A 22,859-nucleotide genomic window follows, 5' to 3' on the forward strand; every position below is an offset into this window, starting at 1 on the left:
GTATATCCTGGACATTTCGAATATTATGTCCTAAGACTTTGGGTCTTTAAGATCATATGAAAAATGATGCTATTTTTTTGTTCTGGTAGCAGTCAACCTAACTTGACTTAGGCTGCAAATTCTGACTAGTCTTCTGAGGGTTGGTTTCCAAAGGCATTTGTAGTGCCTTTCAGGTCTATCCCATGTGTATACTATTCAGTGACCAGTGTGAGATCAGGGCAGTGATTTGTACCATAGTTCAGTTTTCAAAGTCTATCTTATACTTTTTAGTGTCAGAGTCACCATACCCAGGAGTGAGCCCAGCAGTTCATAAATATTTCCATGGGATCATTTCCCAAGCCCCTCCCTCTCCATAACTGTCTCAGTACTCTTCAGTTTTGGGGGGCTCCCCCTTTTGGTTCTTTGGCCAGAAAGCTGGGGCTTTATGTATCCCACTCTGTGAGGCACTTCCTGTGACTTCTTGTGTATCAGGGGCCCAGTGGTGGGGACAGAGCGGTGGGGCTCACCCCAGTCTCAGAAAGGAAGGCTCTCCTCCATCAGCGTTCTAGGCGTCTGAGGACCTCCCTTGCAGTAGCTGCTGCTGCCACTGTTGTCCCAGGATTGCTTCACAGATGGGATGGAAGGACTGGAGTGTTAGGAGACCCCTTCCCACTTCCCGAGTTAGAACCGGAGGGCTTTTTCTAGAGGACTGTCTGCATGATATCTACTTCCAGGCTGTGTTGAAACCAGGCGGGAAGGTACTAGAAGTGGAAAGAATGACAAAGGCCCCATCAGTTTGATGGGGCTGGGCTTCTTTCTCAAACTTTCTGTTACTGTTTACTTTTCAGAGTCCTTGAGGAGTCCTTCTCAGATTCTGTTTTATAACTGCGTTCAGTGGGAGAGATAAGATGGAGTCTACTTACTCCATCTTTCCATAAAATACACCCTTAAATGAAGCATAGCGCATGCGCAGAGAGGAACACATCCTAAGCATGCAGCCCAGTGCGTTTTCACAAAGTAAACACTCTTATGTGACCACTGCGCAGATCAAGCTGGGTACCATCACCAGCACTCCAGAAGCACTTCCTTGTGCCACCTCCAGGTCACTGAGTCCACCTTTCTTCCCAGAGGTAACCTCTGGCAGAAGTGCTAGCAGCATAGAATAATTTTGTCTGATTTCAACTTTTATGAGAGGCATTATTATATATACAGACAGTGTGTCTATGTGTGTGCCTTCCTCCGTTCATTATGCTGTCTATAGCAGAAGTTTTAAATTTTAATTACTGTATAATATTCTACCATACGAATATACTACTCTTCATTTATTCATTCTCAGGCTCCTGGAAATTTGCATCATTTTTTTCTTCTCCTTTTTTTTAAAAAAAAGTATGACTAATGTTGCATTTGTTTCTGCAACAGCCTTGTAACTACAACTAGTTCTTTTTTACTTTCTTGAAATAGTAATTTGTACTGATTTGGTCTGTAAGTTGTCATATATGGAAGTGGAATCTTTCTTAAGTTGTAAATGAGTTTGAAGCATCAATTGTCATTAGACTGGAATAGTTTCACTGTTGATTTTCACTGAATCTTATCAGAGTGACAAGTATTTGACATAAGGCAATGTGCATCAAAGGTACCTCAAACAGCTTTTAAAAACAAAAGTGAATTAAAATGATTTATTTAGAATTATGTTGCTTTTGAATGCAACTGAGAGTGTTTATAGTGTCGTAAAATCAGCTGGAAATCACTGGTGTCCAATAGTGGTGCTATTTTAAGGATTACTCCTGTTATGGTTGCTCAAAACAAACTGAAAAGCTCATTTGTATTGTATATAGTACACTTAGTGAGTCAAAATTTCAGGCCAAGTACATGCATGTTCTATCAATTTGTCTAGAACTTATGGTTAGAATAATACAGCACTTCAGTGTGTGAAAGAGAGAAGACATTAATGACACTATAAATTAAATACAAACACAGTTCAATGTGTAAAAGCTAGAGTGAATATGTGGTTCCTGTGTTCAGTATTTACTGTTCCTCTTTATAAAAGAGGAATGTTTTCCTGTTCCCTGGTATAATGGGAGTGATAAAGACAAAGAGACAGGCAAAACCAAGCTCACTTGCTTGTGGAGAAACACATTGACATAGTCACATGTTCCAAGAAGAAAATAAAATTTGTTCACACTCAACATGTCATACTTTGGAGTAATATAACAGCTGAAGTTGATTACGATAGAAGAAATGAGGAAGGCACAAAAACATTGTCACCCTCATAACCCCTCTTTCAAAAGTGTCAAGCTGTTTATGTCTGGAATTTGGAAAAGAAATTCTTTCACTCCAGTTAATTTATCCTTTGCCTCAAAGCCTAGCAGTCTTCTCTTTTTTGGAGTTAATGACTGTCTGAGCAGCTTCCAGTTTATGAGTGTATTTTGCTGTTATAAATTCACTATCATAATAACGGGTGGATTCTCTCGAGTTTTCATAACATGGAATATGGAGAAATTGTTTATTAAAACAATTCTGAAAAAGAATCCCCTCTCTTGCCCCAGTTTTCTACTTGGTGATGGTGACCAATTTATGGACTTCTGTATTTGAAAAATACATTTTCCCAGTGAGGTGATAATAATTAGTAAATTCTGACACCAATTAAGTGTATGAGCATGACCAAATTACTTAACCTGTTATTCTGGATCTGTGTTTAAATATAAAATCAGATAATATTGATTGCTGAGTTCTGATATTTATTTCTGGTATATTTTCAAATTAGGGAAACACGAGTAATATCTGCTGGGCTTTCCTAGTGGCTCAGACAGTATAGAATCTGCCTCCAATGCAGGAGACCTAGATTCGATCCCTGGGTTGGGAAGATCCTCTGGAGAAGGGAATGAAAACTCACTCCAGTATTCTGGCCTAGAGAATTCCATGGACAGAGGATCCTGGTGGGGTACAGTGCGTGGGGTCGCGAAGAGTTGGACACAACTGAGCGACTAACACACACACACACACACACACACAAGTTGGATATTCTTGTAGTTTTAGCTAACGCCTTTCTGGTAGTTTTTCAGAGGTGCTTCAGAGAAACCCCTCTGAGGAGCTGAGTAACTAGTGATACCTGACTGCCTGGACCTGCTAGGGCTGTGCTGGCCATCACCCCGCCCCTACCCCCAACCCTCTGCCCTGCAACAGCCAACCTCCTCTTACTGAGACAACCAATGCCTAGCTTGGGTAGTATGGACCCATTCTCTCTCTTTCCTTCTCCAAATTTGTTGTTGTTCAGTTGCTAAGTGTCTGACTCATTGTGACCCCATGGACTGCAGCACACCAGACTTCCCTGTCCTTCACTATCTCCCTGAGTTTGCTCAAACCCATGTTTATTGAGTCAGTGATGCCATCCAACCATCTCATCCTTTGTTGCCTGCTTCTCCTCCTACCCTCAGTCTTTCCCAGCATCAGGATATTTTTCAATTTATTTCCTACTAATCTGCGGAAGGATTCCAATTTTTTTTTTCCTTTGGTGCAATGTTTGTTCACTATAAACTCTGAATTAATTTGTGGTAACTTCGACCTTTATTTGAACATAAAATTGGGATAGATAAAAATAATATTTTGTAATTACATAGTAGCTTACCTGTAGCTCAGTCGGTAAAGAATCTGCCTGCAGTACATGAGACCCGGGTTCAATCCCTGGGTTGGGAAGATCCCCTGGAGAAGGAAATGGCAATCCACTCCAGTATCCTTGCCTGGAAAATCTCATGGAGAGAGGAGCCTGGTGGGCTGCAGCCCATGGGTTGCAAAGAGTCGAGCATGACTGAGCAACTAATGCTTACTTACTTACAAATATATGCTTTTTTCACTGTTTTCAGTATTGGACACTTTGGATGAATCCTCATTCCTAAGAATTCTTCTCCCAAATTGTCCTAGTTCTCTTCCTGTCCCCTAGCTGTGGGCATTCCCCAAGGTTCTAGGCTTGGCCTCTGCTCCTCCTTACAATGAGTTCTTCCTGTTGGAAGTCATCCAGCTACATAGGCTGGATGCTACATGTTTCACCTCCAATAAATATGTCTACCTGGGCAATCTGTTTGTACTTCAAAGGGTATGTATTCAATAATTTTCTTTTCATTAAAAATTTACCCCTTGCAACTTTTGTTTAGTATGTGGCACCATTGGTTTCCCAGATCCTCAACACTTAAACTTCATCGTCCATCTACCAATAAACTCTTTAGTCCATCCTCCCCACCCATTCATCACAAATGTGACGACCACCCCTTGTACTGGTATACTCGATGCCAGGAACAGGGAGGGAGTGAAGGAGTGAACAGCTGATTGTGCTTTTTCTCCCGCCTCTTTTCTGTGTGGTTGGCATCGCGTAGATGCATGATGTCCTGAAAGACCTACTTTGCTTTTCTCTTAATTGACCTTTGTTGTTTTTGGCCATGCTGCATAACTTGCAGGGGTCTAGTTCCCTGATCAGAGATTGAACCTGGGCCTCAGTAGTGAAAACTTGATGCCACTGGACCACCAGGGAATGCCTTCTTAATTGACTACCTCAGAGTACCTGTACAGCACAAAACTAGCATTTCAGAGCTCACAAGAGAAAACAGGCATGCTGCATTGGTTCTTTACATTTTGTGTATCCCGAATGACTCTTGGGTCCAGAAACCTTCTGAAAGGCAATTTATTTAAAATTTTCCAAAGATAGAAATCCTAAAGAAATAAAACTAAATTTCCTTTTATTTTTAATATAATGTTAGTTCCCTCAATCTTAAGCAATTCCCTTTTACAAAGTGCAAATTACTATGAACTGAGACCTTTATTGCAATATTTGAGGTTTGTTTTTTCAGCTAAATTGAGCGAATGTTAGTTTTGCTTTTGAAAGCTTTATTATATTACCTGAGTTCAGCAATTGACTTAATTGCATTTTCCATATACAGCAGTAATCCAGAATAAAATCCAATATGATACTCTTTGCCTAATGTATATGTTTAGGAAATAAATATTAAACACGTAATGAACAGCTGCTAAGTCATGACACACTTTATGGAAAAATGAAAGGAATTCATATAATTATGAATTCGTATGTTAATTTACTTACAGTAAAATGCACAGTTCTTAAGTGTATGGCATATTGAACTTTCACAAATATATATACCTGTGTTGCTATCACCCGGATCAAGATAAAGAACATTTCCATCTCCCTTGAGAATTCCCTTGTGCCAACTCAGTCACCCACCCCACCATGAGTTGAGCACAGGTCTGATTTTTATTACCATGGATTAATGTTGTTTGTTCTTCAGCTTCATGCAGGTGGAATCATACAGCACATACTCTTTTGTGACTGGCTGCTCTTGTTTTTGTATAATGCTTTTGAGATTTACCCTTTTAGTTACGTGCATCATTTTATTGTGGAATAGTTTGCCTTTGTGTGAGCATAATAACAATATGACTTCTAAATTCTATCTTTTATGTAATTCCCCCCAAACTAAATATAATAATCTAAATTAACTTTCTATCTCCAGGAAAAACTTGGCAGATTTTTGTCCTCAAACTTAGAGATGATTTTTTTGTTGGAAAATTTTCTTTTTTGTTTCATAAACTGCTCTTAAATTTGCATAAAGTATTTTCTGATCTTTTTGCTTGTTTATATATAACTAGCTAGCATCTAATGAGTGATTAAATATCAGGCAATATGCCAAATTCTTTATGTGAATTACTGTTTAAATTCTTATAATAACCTGATGGGGTAGCCAGTGTTAGTTTAGGAATGGGTATTGTAACTTGCCCAAGGCAACATAAGCAAAGAGGGACAGAGCTGGGATTTAAACTCATGTGTCCTTAATCAATTTGCCATACTCTCTTGTGCTAATGCTTATTATTAATATAATGGCCACATATATGATCATTCTGGCTTGCTAACTTTGATTCTTCAAATTTTGGAAATGGACATGATAGTTCAAATGGACTTCCTGCATCAGGACAGAAATTAGCTTTGTGAACTTGACTCAAAATAGCAGAGTCAGGCACTATTGAAAAAATCCTATTATTTGCTTACTTATGGTAGGTACCACAGTTCTTGCAGATGGCAAGCAGCCTTGGGAAAATATTGCTTCTCTTACTCATTAATGGTCTTTACAGATGAAGGATTGGGATTCCCAGTGAATCTTAGGCAAAATTAAATCCGACGTTTATGGGCCATTGTGTGCTAGATACTGTGAAAGGTATTTTATGTTTATTATTTAATTCTCTCAGTAATTCTGCTGATCTGGTATCTAAAAAGATGCCACTTTTTAGATATTAAAAGTTACATAAATAGTAAGGCATGGAGGCTACATTCACATCCAGCTGTGTCTGATCATAAAAGTCCATCCTTTTAATCATGGCATTTTCTGGACTCTGCTTCAATGGTATAGACCTACTTAATGGTATAGATCAGCATGGTTCCTGATTCTGTAAGAGATGCACTGTTGTTTTTTTAAAAATTTTTTTGGACTTACTTGGTGGTCCAGTAGCTGAGACTTCACACTCCCGGTGCAGGGGACCCTGGGTTCGATCCCTGATCAGGGAACTGAATCCCACATGCACCAACTAAGAATTCACATACCACAACTAAAGATCCTGTATGCTTCCACAAAGACTGGAGACCCCTTGTTCCACAGCTAGGACCTGGTGCAGCCAAATAAATAAATAAACAAATATTAAAAAATAAAAGTGTTTTTTCATCATTGAAATCAGGACACGAGGGTTCTGTTTTCTTGACTGTTTTTTTTTTTTTTAAATGCACCAGGAATAATAATATCCTTTAGATTTTCAATAAAGTGTCCATTTCCTGACTTATAATTTTGGGAGGAGAGAATGTAGTCCTAGGGCTGGAATCCAGGCCTGATTCGCCATCTCTTTGTTTTTAGAAGGGTAGTGAAACTGATCTCTGGAAGGTCTAGTGATAAATTGCCTATCCTCCGTTAAGCTCTCTCTGCGCATGCTCCATAATGGCCCCCATCTCTGCTGCCGTTTTGACGACTTTGATGATAAAGATCATCCATTTAGTGCACTGACTTCTTTACTTCACTGACCTGTTTGTTCGGCCCCAGCCATCTAGCTCCAGGGGCACGTTCTGTACCTTGCCGTCGAGCAGTAGTGCCAGCTCTGTAATCCTAACTTCAAGTGTACCCTTCGTTGCCTACCGTCTCTTTTCATCCCAGCAGATTTGCTCTAGTTTCATCATTGCTATAATTTTGCTCCCCTGGGCCTGCCTGCTCATCATGTACCACTTACTATTATTGCTCAGCCCTAACCTCCTTGCCTACCTGAGATTTCATGGTCTATTGTAACACTCATTTCCTTGAAAATACCTTCAATTCATTTGCCAATCTTTTCTTCTGCCATAGTCACCTGAGAAATTCTCAGCTCTTGTTGCTGGAGAAAATTACTTAGCTGGGGTGACTGGTTTTACTTTGAATTCAAGATAAAATTCGAATACATAGTCAGCATTGCCTAGCAGTACTACCTTGTATCTCTAGAAAGTTTGCCTTCCACTCAATAACTGTTTTATACTTTCACTTCTCTCCTTTCTCTTCCATACCCTGCTTCTTTTAGCCCCTCATTTCCTGCAGCTGATAACTTCATCCTTTAATGAGAAAGTAAAAGCTATCAGAAGGAATTCTTATCACCCTACCAACAGATTTATAAGCTGTCAACATCAGTACCCCTTTCTCCTTTTTCTTATGCAGCGGATGGAGTGTTTCTCTGATTTTCATCCATCTTTTCCTTGCCAACTAATTTTATTTTTGGCCATGTCATGCTAAATGATCTTAGTTCCTTGACCAAGGATCAAACCCATGCCTCCTGCAGTGAAAGTGCAGAGTCTTAACCAGTGGACTGTCAGGGAAGTCCCCTTGCCAACCGAAATTGATAGACCTCCTTTTCTTTTAAGTCATTTGAACTTTGAGGGTGTTCTCCTCAAAGAGAGCTCACCTCTTTTCTTGCAACACCATCTTCTTTCAGTGTAGTAAAAAACTACACTCTTCCTGTGTTTCTTCCTCATTTTTGCATGCTCCTTCCCAGTCTGCTTTGTGACTTCTTCACTATCTTATACATGAAGATGTAGTTCCTACCAAGATAACAGCTGATCTTTCAGGTTTCAAGCTTTAATGTCATTTCCTCAGAGGACTTTGAAGACCAGCCTAGTGTAGGTCATCAAGTTGTATGTTCTGATGACACATTGTACTTTTCTTTCATAATAGGTATTATACATGAACATAGATTATTTTGTGTGTAATTATTTGTTCAATGTCTGTATCCTGTTCTGAATTGTCTGTGTTGCTCATCAGGTGTCCTCTATGCCTGGCACAGAGCTTGGCATGTAAGAGACATTCAGGAGATATTTGTAGAATGAATGAATTATGTAAATGACTCAAAATGTTCAACAAATGTTAGTTCTCTTTTCCTTTCCCATCTCATATTTAGAGAAACATAGTTATCCCAAGGTTGTAGAGTCAGAAAACACTCTTTCTGTAGAAGAAAGGCAGTTCTATGATGTGATAGATATTGACATATGTTTAAATTATTTAAGCCATGCTCATAGACACCATTTATAGGCAATGGAAAGTATAGATCTGGATCTCAGTAAAGAAGTCAGAGTTAACGATCATAATATTTAATTTTTTACATCTGTTTTTAAAAATTGTTGTGGTCTGCTCCTATGTGTCTTAAAATGGAGTGAAGTGGGCTTCCAGGATCAAATACAAAACATATATTTCATTTGGTACAGATTAAAATTATTTAAACTCTGACCCAATTAGAAAGAACCAATATTAAGAGTTATAATAGAAATTGTAATACAAATAGAATTATGTTTTCTTTTTCCCCCTACTTTTTGAAAATAAATCTTGAGCACAGATCTAAGACCTTTTCCAAAAAAAAGCAGAAAAATATTCACTAACAGTAGTATTTCAAAGTCATGGGACATGAAAAGTTATAGGGGTTTTGGAATCTGCCAAAGTTAATTATAGTCTTACAGCTCTGGAGGAGACCCAAGAGAAGTCAGTTTCAAACAAAGGTCAGGATTAGTTAGAAAGTTGTATCACACTTAAGCTTGAACTCAAACAAGGTTGCCCTAAATAGTGGAGGGCCAGTGAGCATCAAATTTCAAAATTGTCAGATATTTATAACTTTTAGATCTTGTAAAATTATAGAACCCTTAAAAAAAAAGACTGTTGTCCTTGTGTGTTTTCAATAAGTGAGCTGATATTTATGTGTAAACAAATGACTAAAGAAGGATGTGGTGACTTCTACTCAGAACTGTCTCTAAGAAGCCCCGGTGTTGAGAGAGTGAGGCTGTTCCCAGCTCAAGCACTGCAGTGCACAGTAAGGCAGCCCCCAGAATTGCAGACCAGATTGTATGCAGCACTGGGCATGTTAATTTTACAGAGTCACATTCATTCTAGTGGGGTAAACTCATGTTCATACTAGGATAATGAACAGTTTTCAGTTTCATTAGCAGAGAAGTAGGAGATCATTGATTCTAGAAGAGTAGCTGAGAGAACCCAGCTAGAGGACTGAGGGAGAGCTGCCCAAGAGAGTTTCCTGGTCCCACTCCAAGGATGCTGTGTGATACAGGACCACATGCTGTTATGCGACTCAAGAGAGTTGTATTTAATGCTAGACTGGAGGCAATGAATTGCTAATATTAAAACCTTCCCTGCATTTGAAGAACTCTTGTCACTTTATTTTGTCACAGCCAGCCTCTTTAAATTTTCCATATTTTCCTTAGATAAGAGCACCAAAGCAGTTCCTTTATATGTTTTTCTTCTCGACAGTGGAATGCAAGCAAATCAATACCTATTGGTCTTTGTGCAAAGCTCAGTAAAAGAATAGATTTTATTTTGCCATGATAGCGGAACAAAACTTAGACGTTGTACCATTTGGAAGCTGGGGGAGGAAGACTACTGGCAAGATTATTGGTGAATTAAAGTAGATATGATGGTAATGCTGCTGGCGCAATACAAATCAGAAATCAACTATTGGTAATAAACAAAAAGAAGCTGTTGCCGTCTGATTTAGGGTGGCTAACACATTCAGCGTATGCCTCCGTGTTTTTTTTTTTGTTCCATTTCCCAATTCTTGGGCTTTCAGGGATATATATGTAGATGTGAATAGAAATACTTTATAAGAAAGATAACTCTCCAGAATTGTTGATCTAAGATATACTTTTCATGAATACCCTCAGATACGAATATGTTTGGGTTGAGTCAGCATAGATAAGTGAAAGAAAATTCTTCTGTATTTGAGCCTTGTGGATATAATATTCCATCCTCCTTTTCACTCTGCTGTTTTATTGACTTACTAGATACTTCAACTAGAGAGATATTTGCTTCTAGCAAGAGCTAGGGACTGGCACACAGGAAAGGCCTTAAGTGCATAGTATGGCATTTCTACCTCTGAGGCCAGCAGGAGAAACAAGTGCATTGGGAGGAACAGAATTCAGTCCAAAGAGTATAATGGATATATTAGGTCATTAGCTATTAGGAGTCTAGCTAATATATGTAGTTGTACATATGGTTGTGGAAATACCTACTTGAAAACTTCCTAAATTATTTTACGGTATAATATTTTGGAAAAAATCTCCACCTGGAAGTTTTGTGGAATCCATTGTTTATGCTTCAAGTAATCATATTAGAATCAATCCAGTGATAGTTGGTGTATTTTTCAAAATCTATTTAATTGGCAGCTGGTGTATTTTTGCCAAGAATTTTTTATTAGAATATGTGCAGATTTCTGAAGAATTACAAATATGTAGATAATTTATCTTCATGTATTATTTTCAGTGAGTAGTATCTATTTTTAAAGAGATAGAAAAGCACAAATCCATATCTATATGTAGGTGAGGATAATTTGTAAGTCAAAGACCATAGCATTTATTTCTTCGGAAATAGTCTCATCTCAAGAATCTCTCTTTCAAAAATGTGTAACATTTTGGTACAAAAGAAAGCAACTGTACGGTGGAACTAGATCACTTTTCAGTTTGTTTTAAGTGGGAGTACAAATGCTTTGCTAATAAAAACGTCATTTTGTGAGGAATCTTCTTCAAATAGCAACCAGCACTGATGTGACTTATTGTCTACTGAGATCGTTATTCCACAGAAACAGTGTTAAAAATTATCTGCAGAGTCAGAGCGCTGCTGTGTGTAGCGCTGAGGACACCCTTGCCTCTCTCCCAGGTGAGAACAGCGGTGCTTGTCCCCAGGAGAGATGCTTATCTCTAGAGCTGAAAAGAGGGTAGTGAGGTGCTGTTCTCCGAAGGACTGCTACTTCAAAGCACAGTATCCGTGAGTTCAGCTGGAAATAACATTTATTATGATAAGGAAGGGCTTCCCTGGTGGCTCAGATGGTAAAGAATCTGCCTGCAGTGTAGGATACCTGGGTCTGATCCCTGAATCAGGAAGATCCCCAGGAGAAGGGAACGGCCACCCACTCCAGTATTCTTGCCTGAAGAATCCCATGGACAGAGCAGCCTGGTGGGGCTACAGTCCTAGGGTCACAAAAAGTTGGACGCGACTGAGTGACTAACACACACACACACACACACATACACACACTTAGAAAACATAATGTCAAATTGTCAACAAAACCTTCTGTTTTTTACTGGTCTCCATGCTAACATAAAACACTTTTTAAACAAAAAAATTTGTGTTGGCTTCTTTTCTGTGATTCATGTGCCCAGAAATCTTTATATAAATGAATGCTTTCTCAGGTAATTGTGTATTATCTCCAATTTTTATGTTCACTTTAATGACTAAGATTTTATTATGGTTATGATGTACACCTGAGGTATATTTCTTAGCCAAGTAATCTGTCATAAACAATGTAGTAATCTACTCTCTAAAATGTTAAATGATTTATCCTATATATGAAACACTTTGAGATAATTAAAACTTGTATTACATATGCTTGTATTATATTACATAGAAAATGTTCTGGTCACTACTCACCAGATATTTAAAAAACACAATAGTATCTTATTTCAAAATATGTATATAGGAACTTCCTCCTGTAAACATAAAACTACCATTGAGTTTATTTGTTTATTTATTTTAAAAATTTTTATTTTTACTTTATTTTACTTTATAATACTGTATTGGTTTTGCCATACATTGACATGAATCCACCATGGGTGTACATGCGATACCATTGAGTTTAATACCAGTTATTCTGTCTATAGAAAGTGCTCATGAGAATCACTATGTTGTATACTTGAAACTATTATCATAATGTAAATCATGTATACTTCAATTAAAATTTTAAAAAATTAGATCCAAAAAAGAAGGGGGTCATGCCTCTTAAGAACTTCAAAAAGTTCACTGGGTTATAATAATATGTGCTTATCTTATTGTGTTGAATTTAAAAGCTAATATTTGGAGGTGGGTTGCATAGTCTGTAAAATGTCTGTGAGGGCAGGTGGCCTTGAACAGGGGTAACTAGTTAGCTGAGCTTAAGCATCACTTGCCTCTCGGGGGGCACTCATTCAGCTGCCTGAAGCACTGAGCGTGTCTCTTTCAGGGTTCTGGGGGCATGCTCTCTTCATACATGGTGGGGAACAGGGTTCCTCAGGACTGGGAACTTTGACTGAATAGGCAGCCCTGTAGACAGAACAAATGTGAATGTAGTTGCAGGAGAAAAGGACCAGACACATAGACTATGAGCTTCCTTTGCTACTAGGTTTGGGTCTGATCTTACCAAAAAATGTGCATAAACAAAAGAAAGCTAATGTTGAACTTTTGCTCATAACAGATAAAATGTTATGTTTTTTAGAACGCTGCAAGTGTAAACCAGTCAGAGCTACACAGAAGACCTATTTCCGAAACAATTATAACTACGGTAAGGATGACTCTGTGATCAACTTCTGAACTGCTAGGTTCAGAAAGGGGTTTATGTGTATGTGCAGGTTGATAGAACAACTTACGAATAAGGCTTAAAAACAAACAAGGACAGCTTTTAAGAGCACAATCTCTCTGTTCTGAACAATTAAAATGTCTGATATGGGCACTCTTCTTAACAAATGCTTGATTTTGGGGATGCATTTCAGGCAGCACGTCTGGCATCTTAGAACCATGCAGGGACACACAGGCGGTTGAGAGGGGCTCTTCCCTCTCTGATAGGCCGGCAAGGATGTGGAGCTGCAGTGGGTCAGCAGTTGTGAGTCACTGGGGTGAACAGTCAGTGGGGTAAACAGCACTTCAATGCATAAGGCATGGTTAAAAGAGTCAAACTGGATTTTTTCAAACCTTCTATGTCATGGAAAACATTGACAGAGTTGGAAAATAACACAGAGGTGGTTAGTATTCAATGAAATGTTGTACTCCTTGAAAAGTTATTCAAGGAAATGTTTTGTTATCTAGCCTGAACTAGACATGTGCTGTTCTGATAAGCAAAGTATTAACTGAAGAGCTACCAGTCTAAATGTAGCTGACAAATTTAACTGGAGGAGAGAAAGCTGTGTCTCTGTGCCAGATAATGTGTTAGGTGGCTTCCAAACACTGTCTTAGGTGGTTTTCTCAACTGCACCGTGAAATGGTCTATTATCCCTATTTTATCAGTGATTATTGAACCTAAGTTATCCTTCCGTTAATTAGTCAGAATGTCCTCTTGGATTCTGGAATGCTTCAGAGTCACAAATATCAATCACTGTTATTATACTTAGAAGGGTCAATTAATAGAGCTTTCTAGTTGATAAAATGAGCAACAAATCAGTATTTGCTGTATTCTGTTGGCATTTTATTATGGTTCTTCCACTCTGGCATTTATGAGATTAATAAAGTTCATGTTACTGTCTCTGCCGAAGACTGTCAGTGCTGAGTAAACAAATAAACATGGCAATTAAATGCATTTATAAAGTGCCTTCATTACTAAAATGAAGGCTTTATGATTGAGTTTACTTTAGAGAATATGGCACACACACAACAGAATTGTTCCTCCTTTTCTATTATTTGGGAATTGGAAGGAGAGAAATGGATAAATCTCTGTAAGAGTAACCTTTGATATCTTTGAAAATACTGTAGATTGAAAGATATCAAGTAAAAAATTCAGTGTAGTTAAATCTCTTTAGAATAAATATACCTAGTTCCTCAAATTTTTCTTCAGTGGATTCAATTTTTATTTTTTGTTTACTAATTATCTTTAGAGGAATCTATAGTTTCTCTTAGCCAATGGTAGACACACTTTCTAAGGTGGAAATGTAAGAAATCAGATGCCTGGCTGCTCATCTGAGGATGCTATCCTCTATAAATTGATGTGAAATATCACAAGGAAAGGAAACTTTTAATTTTTAGGAGATTAACTTTGTAAGATTGAAAAATGCTATATGAACTTTTAAGTTAATGAAGAGTTGTGTTAAAGTCAAAAACATGAAAAATTTTATATTCAGAAATTTTGCTTAGTTTGTATTTGTTTTACTTACTATTAATTTTTATTTATCCAGTCAGTGCTCCAATGGTTAGTGTTACTATTTTTGTTAAAAGGTAAAATGGTTACTAATGGTTACAAGTCATAGGAAGAGAAAATCTTCCAACAAGATAGTGGAGTGAGTATTATAACAGAAAATAGGATATAGATCACAGGCAGTGGAAAAAAGATAATTTCTTTTTTATGGTTAAACAATAACTAGATTTCCCATAGTTTAAGAATTTTCACTTCTCTAAGTCTTACTCAGAGCTTCTTTGAGGAAGACAGGCACTGAAATTATAAAAGAGAAGGAAAACTCCTGAAAAGAAAATGTATTTTAAATTTTAAAATATGTTGATTTTTATCTTTCTTAAATATCTACATGTGTCTATTGAGAAAACAAAGTAGAGGTGGGAGCAAACTGATAATTCAGATGAGGCCTCTGCTTCGTTCAGATTAATTCAGGTAAAAGCTCTTGAGCTTTAACAAAATTACTTGAATAATAAAGTAAGTCTTGTAGAGAGGTATTTACTTTGGAGTGGGTACATGTGCTAAAAATTTCTAATGAAAATAGTAGACACACTGGGTAAATAAATCATTAGTTTGAGAACGTTTGCACAGTTCACTAATCTCTAATAGTTGATGAATGCTGTGAAGCACAGTCGCATTAGCCAGGACACACAAAAATGTGTGCTAGCTGGGGCTGTGAATCTATCATCTGGTTCTCCCAAACGACATTTCAAAAAGGGCAACCTTATCTTTTGTTAAAATAAGAATAGAATACTCATAAAAAAAGACCCCTTCACTCAGAAATCGCACCAAGCAGAGAGGCTGGGCAGTTACATTTTGTTTGCTATAAGCTCTCATACTTGAGACAACTAATTCTCTGAAGATTGAAATACCTGTGAAGCAAAATTGAGGTTTTGTTCTAAAGTTTTTAGAATTAGTAGCTTAATTTTTATTGTATGTGTGTTGTACTGGTGGAATGTTATTGAATAAATTTCTGTATGGAATTGGGGCATTGATGGAGGGCAATGGTTTATTAGCTGGCTTTATATTTTCATGGATTACTTTTTCCTTTGTAGTCCAAAACCCCTAAAATATGTGGGAAGGAACTCAGATGAAAGTGGTTGGCAGATATGTGCCTAAGAGGCTTTTAAAAAGTACATTCATTTGGATATGTTGTGTTTTCTTCTGTATAAAGTCCATGGATATTGAACTAGAGCAATGAGGCTGCCTGGGCAAAAGCTGTTGGCTTCTTACTAATTGACATTTTTTGCTTCTTCCTAGGCCTTTTCAAAATCTCCTTAGGAAAAAAAATAAAAAGCTCATTTACCCGAAGTAGGAATCTAAAGAATTTGGCTCTTCCAAAGGAGAGAAATACAGAAAAGAAGCAGAACAGTACTTTCTAGATTCTGAGTCAAATGTTTTGAATTTGCAACTGAATTTATTCTTTTTAAAGCAGTTTTGTCTTTATTTTGAGAAGTCAAGCCCAGCCTTATGAGATAAACTGGCTGCCAGAATACCCACTGAGACAGTAGATTAATGCAATCGACGTGTTAGACTGTATTTCATAGCACATGAGTGGGACAGTTTTTATTCAAGCAGAAAATGCAGTATACCTAAACGAGAGTATGAAAGATAGTCTGTACTGAAACAAAGGAGGAAAGGGGCTGATGTCTGAACAGTGAGCTAAGGCGAAAAGGGTGGAAAGGGTGCAGAACTAGCCTGAGAACATCGTAGAACAGGACAGCTTTATGACACTAAAGAAAACCCTAACTGGTTAGAAAATCTATTAATAGACCTGATGGAAAAAATGCCAACAGTGAAACAAAGCCTATTTAGGTGGTAGGTCTTTACATATAGTGAAACTAATATGGTTTAAATTCCTCTTGGCACAATTAAAACCTGACATACCTAAACAGTTCTCATCATGAAATACATGCGCCAACATATGCATATATACACACAAATATAAATGTACATGCGAATTTGCAGGGGATCAGGGATGGATATTAAGAGGCAGGTGTGCTGTATAGTGTGTTACTCACCACTGTCTAAGGAGAAAATATCGGCTTGATTTTTTCTCTCCATTCATTGAACATCAAGTGGATATGAATTGACTAGAAAGAAGTCTACTTGTCTCTTTTGAATGGGTCACCTATTGTGTATCATATTGCCATGTCAGCTTTACTGTCTTTTATCCAGTCATTCGGGCTAAAGTGAAAGAAATAAAGACCAAGTGCCATGACGTGACTGCAGCAGTGGAGGTGAAGGAGATTTTAAAGGCTTCTCTGGTAAACATTCCAAGGGAGACTGTGAACCTTTACACCAGCTCCGGCTGCCTGTGTCCTCCACTTAACGTTAACGAGGAATATCTCATCATGGGCTATGAAGATGAAGAGCGCTCCAGGTAATTCACTCCCTAAGGACTCAGAATAATTTCTATGCACATCCCATTCTTATTGCATTTCTTTAGAGATCTGACTCTGGAGGTGGTTCTTTGGGATCTGTCTACCTTCTGGGGAATTAAAGATCAGTTTTAGTTGGATCCTTCAATTCATGTATTAGATAGGAAAGTATATGTGGGAAATTTCTAGGTGTGCATTTTTCTGGGGAGAGGGATCATAACTTTGTTCTTAAACGGGTCCGTGACTCCCAAGTAGTTGAGAATTACTGTTCTAAAACATGGCTGTCCCTTTCTAGTATAAACAGTATGTGTTTCTTGACAATGATTCCTTGTAGTTTTCAGTAATATGTTTTAATTTTTCAAAAATGGCTGCTTCTTTAAAATACAGATTACTGTTGGTGGAAGGTTCTATTGCTGAGAAATGGAAGGATCGACTTGGTAAAAAAGTTAAGGTAAGCCTAAATTTTATTTTATTATTTATTTATTTAATTGTAAATTATTTATTTATTTATTTGGCTGCATTGGGTCTTAGTTGCCCCACAGCCTGTGGGATCTTAGTTGCTTAAGTAGGGATCAAACCTGCATTGGAAGGTGGATTCTTATCCACTGGTTCACCAGGGAAGTTCCAGCCTGACTTTTATATTGAAAGTGATACCCAGAAAATTAGAGTAGAAAGCCAGCCATTTGTCATTTAAACAAAATAGCTTCCTTCAACTACATGAAAAATATTAAAACCTGATACATGTGTGTGTCTGTGTGTGTGTGTGTCTGTGTGTGTGTGTGTATTACAGACATTACAAAGTCAGGCTTTGGAATATAAAATATATATATATATATTTTTAATTTCAAAACCCAACTTTGTCTGTAATGTCTGTTTCATTTAAGGAGCACATTCTCTGTATGTGTGTCAGAGATCTAGCTGCAGATACCTGACTTCTCACAGTGGGAAATCTAGCTGTAGTTAGACCAGCCTTGTTCCCGTGGCTTCATATTCTCAGTAGAGCTCCAGGCTTTTTCTAGCTTATTTTTATATAAGCTAGAAGATATTGTCATTTTTAAAGATATTGCTTCCATAATCAAGTTTAGCTGGAGGTCATAGCTTGGCTGCCCCACCTCTACATCACACCTACATTTCAGGGGAAATGAAAAGGAGGTAAAAAGAGATTCCCAGTATCCTACCCAACCACGTATTACTTAGGACTGGGTCCATCCCTAGCTGCAAGAGAAGCTGGAAAATACAGGGTTTGGTTTTGTTTTTTAGCTGGATATGTTGATTCCTTGAACAACTGCAGTTCTGTGAGTCAGAGAAGATGGGAAGAATAAAGCATGAGTAGAAACTGTGGATACTGTCCCAATGTATAGACACCAGTTCCTATGTACAAAGTGCAGCCACAGTCATCTGTGTATAAGAGATCTGACCAAATTAGGTTCTTAGAGCAGTAATGTAGCTTTATTTTAAAACCAATGACTCTTAGATTCTGAAAGTGATGCATTAAAAAAAATACAGTAAACCACCTTATTATGGAAAGTATCATTTCCTTTTACTAAGTAAATCTATTTCAACAAAAGGAATGTGGGGGGAGTATTCAGAGGGACAAAGAATCAAGAAGGGTGTGTGTGCACGGGTGTGTGTGTGCATGCACAGATGCAGGGGCAGGATGGAGAGGGGAGAGCAGGGATTGTACTAGACATAATACAGCCTCTTCCTTCTGTGAGTTTGAAGGCTTGGGAAACATTTATGGGGTAAGTTAAACACCCCTGGGCAGTTTATCTTATACATCTGGCACTTGACACAGCAGACACATTTCAGTTTAAGTGACCTACAAAAATAGAGAGGGCATTATTTTGCAGGGAGAAAATACCCTCTAATACGTTCTTTTATTCCCCTCAGTATTATGTCAAAAGTGTGATGTATTTCAAGTTTACTTATGAGAATTCTCTATTTGTGTCTCTTCAATTTGTTTGGTTTCTGTTAAAAAGTGACTCTTCTTTAGTATGTGGGAATCTCTTAAACTATCCTTTTAATTCCGTTTTCTGCTTGCTAACGCAGAATAGGAATTTGTCCTAAATTCCTGTATGAGTTGGAAAAGTTTTCAGCATCATTGCTGCAAAGCATGTAACATGGCTTGCTGCTTCTCTTCTGGTACCAAAACAATTATCATCATGTAAAGATACAGGACATCATGGCTTGTTGGTCTTGTTCCTTAGTTAGGCAAGCATTTTTTTTTTCATGGCTTTCTACAGGGAGCTCTCAGTTATTATTGTAAAATCACTTACAGTTTCATCTGGTTGCTGATGGGAAGAAATAACTTGAGTAATTTTTAATTCTTACTGTGGTTTTCCAGTCAGTTTTGAGGATGTAAAGAAGAGTTTTATGGAGGATATATATATTTTTTCAAATAAGAATTGTCCTTCTCAGCTGATTTTTTTTTTTTTTTTTTTTGCTCTCTGGGATAGATCAAGAGCAATAAAAACTTTTTTTTTATGGTCTTTCCATGCAAAAAAAAATTTAATCTAAGTCTCTGTTATAAGATGTTGTTCAAATCAAGATATTTCACTTGCCTTGGGGAGTTGAAAATCTGACTTTCTTTTTTTTTAAATATGGAAACCCAATATGATTGTGGAGTAAAAATGTGCTAAACTGAAGAATTACTGAAAGTAATTGAAACTTGAGAATTTGTTATGTACTAAGAATTTTATTATAACTCTTATTCTTATTTACTACCTATAATATCCATAATATTACTTCCTTTTAATTTATTATATTACATGTGAACATTATTGAAGCTGTCAATATGAGATATTAGTAAACTTGATTGTAGTTATTAAAACCATTTGTGATGTGATCCTTTATAAAACTTAGAATGAGGGCAGAAATTTGTTCTGTTTTGTTGTATTTGGTAGATGTAACTTAGAAAGATATTTTTAAAGTACCCTATCCTCTCTTCCCACTTTCATTTTTTTCACTGCTCAAATCACTTTGGTTTAAAAGGCTGTGCTCTTATGTGTCACAAGAGAAGAAAATTAAAAATGGCACTTTCTTCAAATTCTCTGTGGAAATCTTCTATTTGTTGATCACCCGTGAAGTATCAGACTTGTGTACGTTACCTCAGGAAATACCCACAGATATCAATGTTTATTTGTGTCACCATTTACTGACATGGAGATTTAAAGTTTAAAAATTGATATGAAACCATTACTGATATATTGTAGGTGGCCAGTTTTTCAGATTAAAGTATTACATTTACATAGCATCCATCTCATTGCTACCCCTGGGATGTAGATTATACTTTTGGAAAAGTAGTAAAATGCTTTTGAGATCTGATTTTGCAGTCCTAGTTGTTAGAATAATAGAAATGATGGCCCTGGTAATATGTGCTTGTGACTGTTCTGCGTTTTAAATTTCACAGCGCTGGGATATGAAGCTCCGTCATCTTGGACTGAATACAAGTGATTCTAGCCATAGTGATTCAACTCAGAGTCAGAAGCCTGGCAGGAACTCTAACTCCCGGCAAGTGCGCAACTAAATCCTGAAATGCAGAAAATCCTCAGTGGACTTCCTATTAAGACTTGCATTGCTGGACTAGCAAAGGAAAATTGCACTATTGCACGTCATAGTCTATTTTTTAGCCACAGAAATCAGGTGGTAACTGATATTACTTCTATTTTTTCTTTTGTTTTCTGCTTTTCTCCTTCCCTCGTTCCCTTTTTTGTGGTCTGAGTACAGATCCTTAAATATATTATATGTATTCTATTTCACTAATCATGGGAAAACTGTTCTTTGCAATAATAATAAATTAAACATGTTGATACCAGGGCCTCTTTGCTGGAGTAAATGTTAATTTGCTGTTCTGCACCCAGATTGGGAATGCAATATTGGATGCAAAGAGAGATTTCTGGTATACAGAGAAAGCTAGATAGGCTGTAAAGCATACTTTGCTGATCTAATTACAGCCTTATTTTTGCATGCCTTTTGGCATTCTCCTCACGCTTAGAAAGTTCTAAATGTTTATAAAGGTAAAATGACAGTTTGAAATCAAATGCCAACAGGCAGAGCAATCAAGCACCAGGAAGCATTTATGAGGAAACGACACATGAGATGAATTATTTGCAAGATTGGCAGGAAGCAAAATAAATAGCATTAGGAGCTGGGGATAGAGCATTTTGCCTGACTGAGAAGCACAGCTGAAACCAGTAGCTGTTGGGGTGTTAACAGCAGCAGTTTTCTTTTGAGAATGCATTTGATTTGTTTGTGAATATATTGATCAGCATTAGAGCAGTGGATTGTAACCAGACATCAGGTGTTATCAGCATAGCTCTGTTTAATTTGCTTCCATTTAGATGAACCCATTGGTGTCTTTTTTTTTTTCCTTCTTTTAAAATAAATCTCCCTTGCTGCATTTGACCAGGAAAAGAAAGCATATATGCATGTGCACCAGGCTGTTATTTTTAAGATATGTAGCTCTATAAAATGCTATAGTCAAAAGATGGTAAAATGTGCAGGATTCTGGGTGTGTGTATTAATGTGTGTGTGTCCCCATACACTCACACTCAAGCTGAACTGAATGACAGGCCTGTGCACTGGCCTGCACTTTATCATTTGGATTTGTGCTGTTTAATGCTCAGTAAAATATGCTTAATAAAAGGAATTATGGTTGTCAGGAGAGAGGTGATTCTGACTTTTGAAACAAATGCTCACTCTCATTACCCAAGGTGCAGTGGGATCCCCCAGGGACCATGGGGAACAAATGATGCTCTTACTTCTTCCTCCAGTAGGGTTCTTTGGAGCCTGTGCCCAATACCTGAAAGTCTCATCCTCTTAAATTTACATAGTTGATATTAATAGAACCAAATTTCTAAATTGTGGTGTGCTGGAAACACTTACGAAGCAAATGGTTTTATTTCCTTCTATAAAGACAAACCTGCAAGAATGCAGTTCATTCCTGAACAAGTTTCCTAAAATAGTAGATAACAATGCATCCACATTCTCTCTTTGGAAAGGAAGAGAGCACCCTTGCCTTCTGACTAACTCCCAAACCCCAACACTCTCCATGATCCCAGAAGGAGTTCTCACCTTTGCTACAGCAGGACCACCTAGTCTTTGAGCTGCCATATGGTTGCTTTGAGGTATTGTCACAACCTGTCTGTTGGGCCTTATTCTCAGATGGCTAAGACAGGTCATCTGTTTCCAGATGTGGATGTTGTAGCCCTAAAGGGGGAGTTTGGGTGTCATGGGGTGGTAGTGAAGTCCTGCAGAGGAAGTACTGCACCTCGGTGTTCATTCTGACTTCAACTTGAGCTTCAAGGACTGAGGACTGGGAAACAGTGCTTCTGCATTCTCCTGTTTGTCCCCTGCCTTTTTCATGTTACCGATGGGGAGAAGGGCAAGAAATCACTGCAGGAGATTCAAAGGGATTGGTTTCTCAGATCCACAGAATGTCATCAGCTCTTCCAAACCTTAGTTAGAGGAATTTAAGTAGCAAAATCTTCTGATGTTCAATGAAAGCCACAGATGTTTCCAGCTCCTCAAGTTTTCTTTTTCTGGGGAGAAGGAAATAATATTTGTGTAGAGATTTGATACAATTTATGCTCAATACATATACAATTATGATATTTATAAGCAAAAGAGGACCAGAATTTAAGATTCAGCAGTGTTTTTTTTTCCACTTTCCATTTGTCTCATCAGTGTGAGGCTCTGTCAGTTACAGGTTTTAACGGTATAAGGTCCATGAATAAAACACATTTACTTTTGAAGTTTGGTAGTTGCAATGTCTCCATTAATAAAGTAAGGATAGGCCTCTTTCGAAGGTGCCATAATGTTTTATCTTAATGGTCACATTTCTAATCAGATTGCAAAATCACTTCTACTCTGTAATTGCCGTATCAGAAATACATTTAATTAATGCCCCTCCACGGGCTTTTCTGACAGGTATTAACTTTCAAAGCCACTAAAATTTTAATACACATGTTTCCTTGTCAGTAACCTTGAGATTTACAAATTTAATATAATATTTCTTCGGAAAATTTTGTTCACCTTTAA

At 37.5% G+C, this 22,859-nt stretch overlaps 1 protein-coding gene across 1 annotated transcript in view; it reads left to right on the plus strand.

The window, feature by feature from the left end:
- The window catches only part of FRZB (frizzled related protein), a 33,547-nt gene extending 12,064 nt beyond the window's left edge, over positions 1-21,483 (plus strand). Inside the window, exons 4-7 of the mRNA XM_027964769.3 lie at positions 12,781-12,846; positions 16,618-16,822; positions 17,208-17,271; positions 20,230-21,483. Coding sequence (XP_027820570.1) covers positions 12,781-12,846; positions 16,618-16,822; positions 17,208-17,271; positions 20,230-20,346 — 452 coding nt within the window. The 3' untranslated portion in view covers positions 20,347-21,483. The remainder of the gene's footprint in view (positions 1-12,780; positions 12,847-16,617; positions 16,823-17,207; positions 17,272-20,229) is intronic.
- Positions 21,484-22,859: the final 1,376 nt, after the last annotated feature.

This window comes from Ovis aries, chromosome 2, assembly GCF_016772045.2.
Source record: "Ovis aries strain OAR_USU_Benz2616 breed Rambouillet chromosome 2, ARS-UI_Ramb_v3.0, whole genome shotgun sequence".
Classification (NCBI taxonomy): domain Eukaryota; kingdom Metazoa; phylum Chordata; class Mammalia; order Artiodactyla; family Bovidae; genus Ovis; species Ovis aries.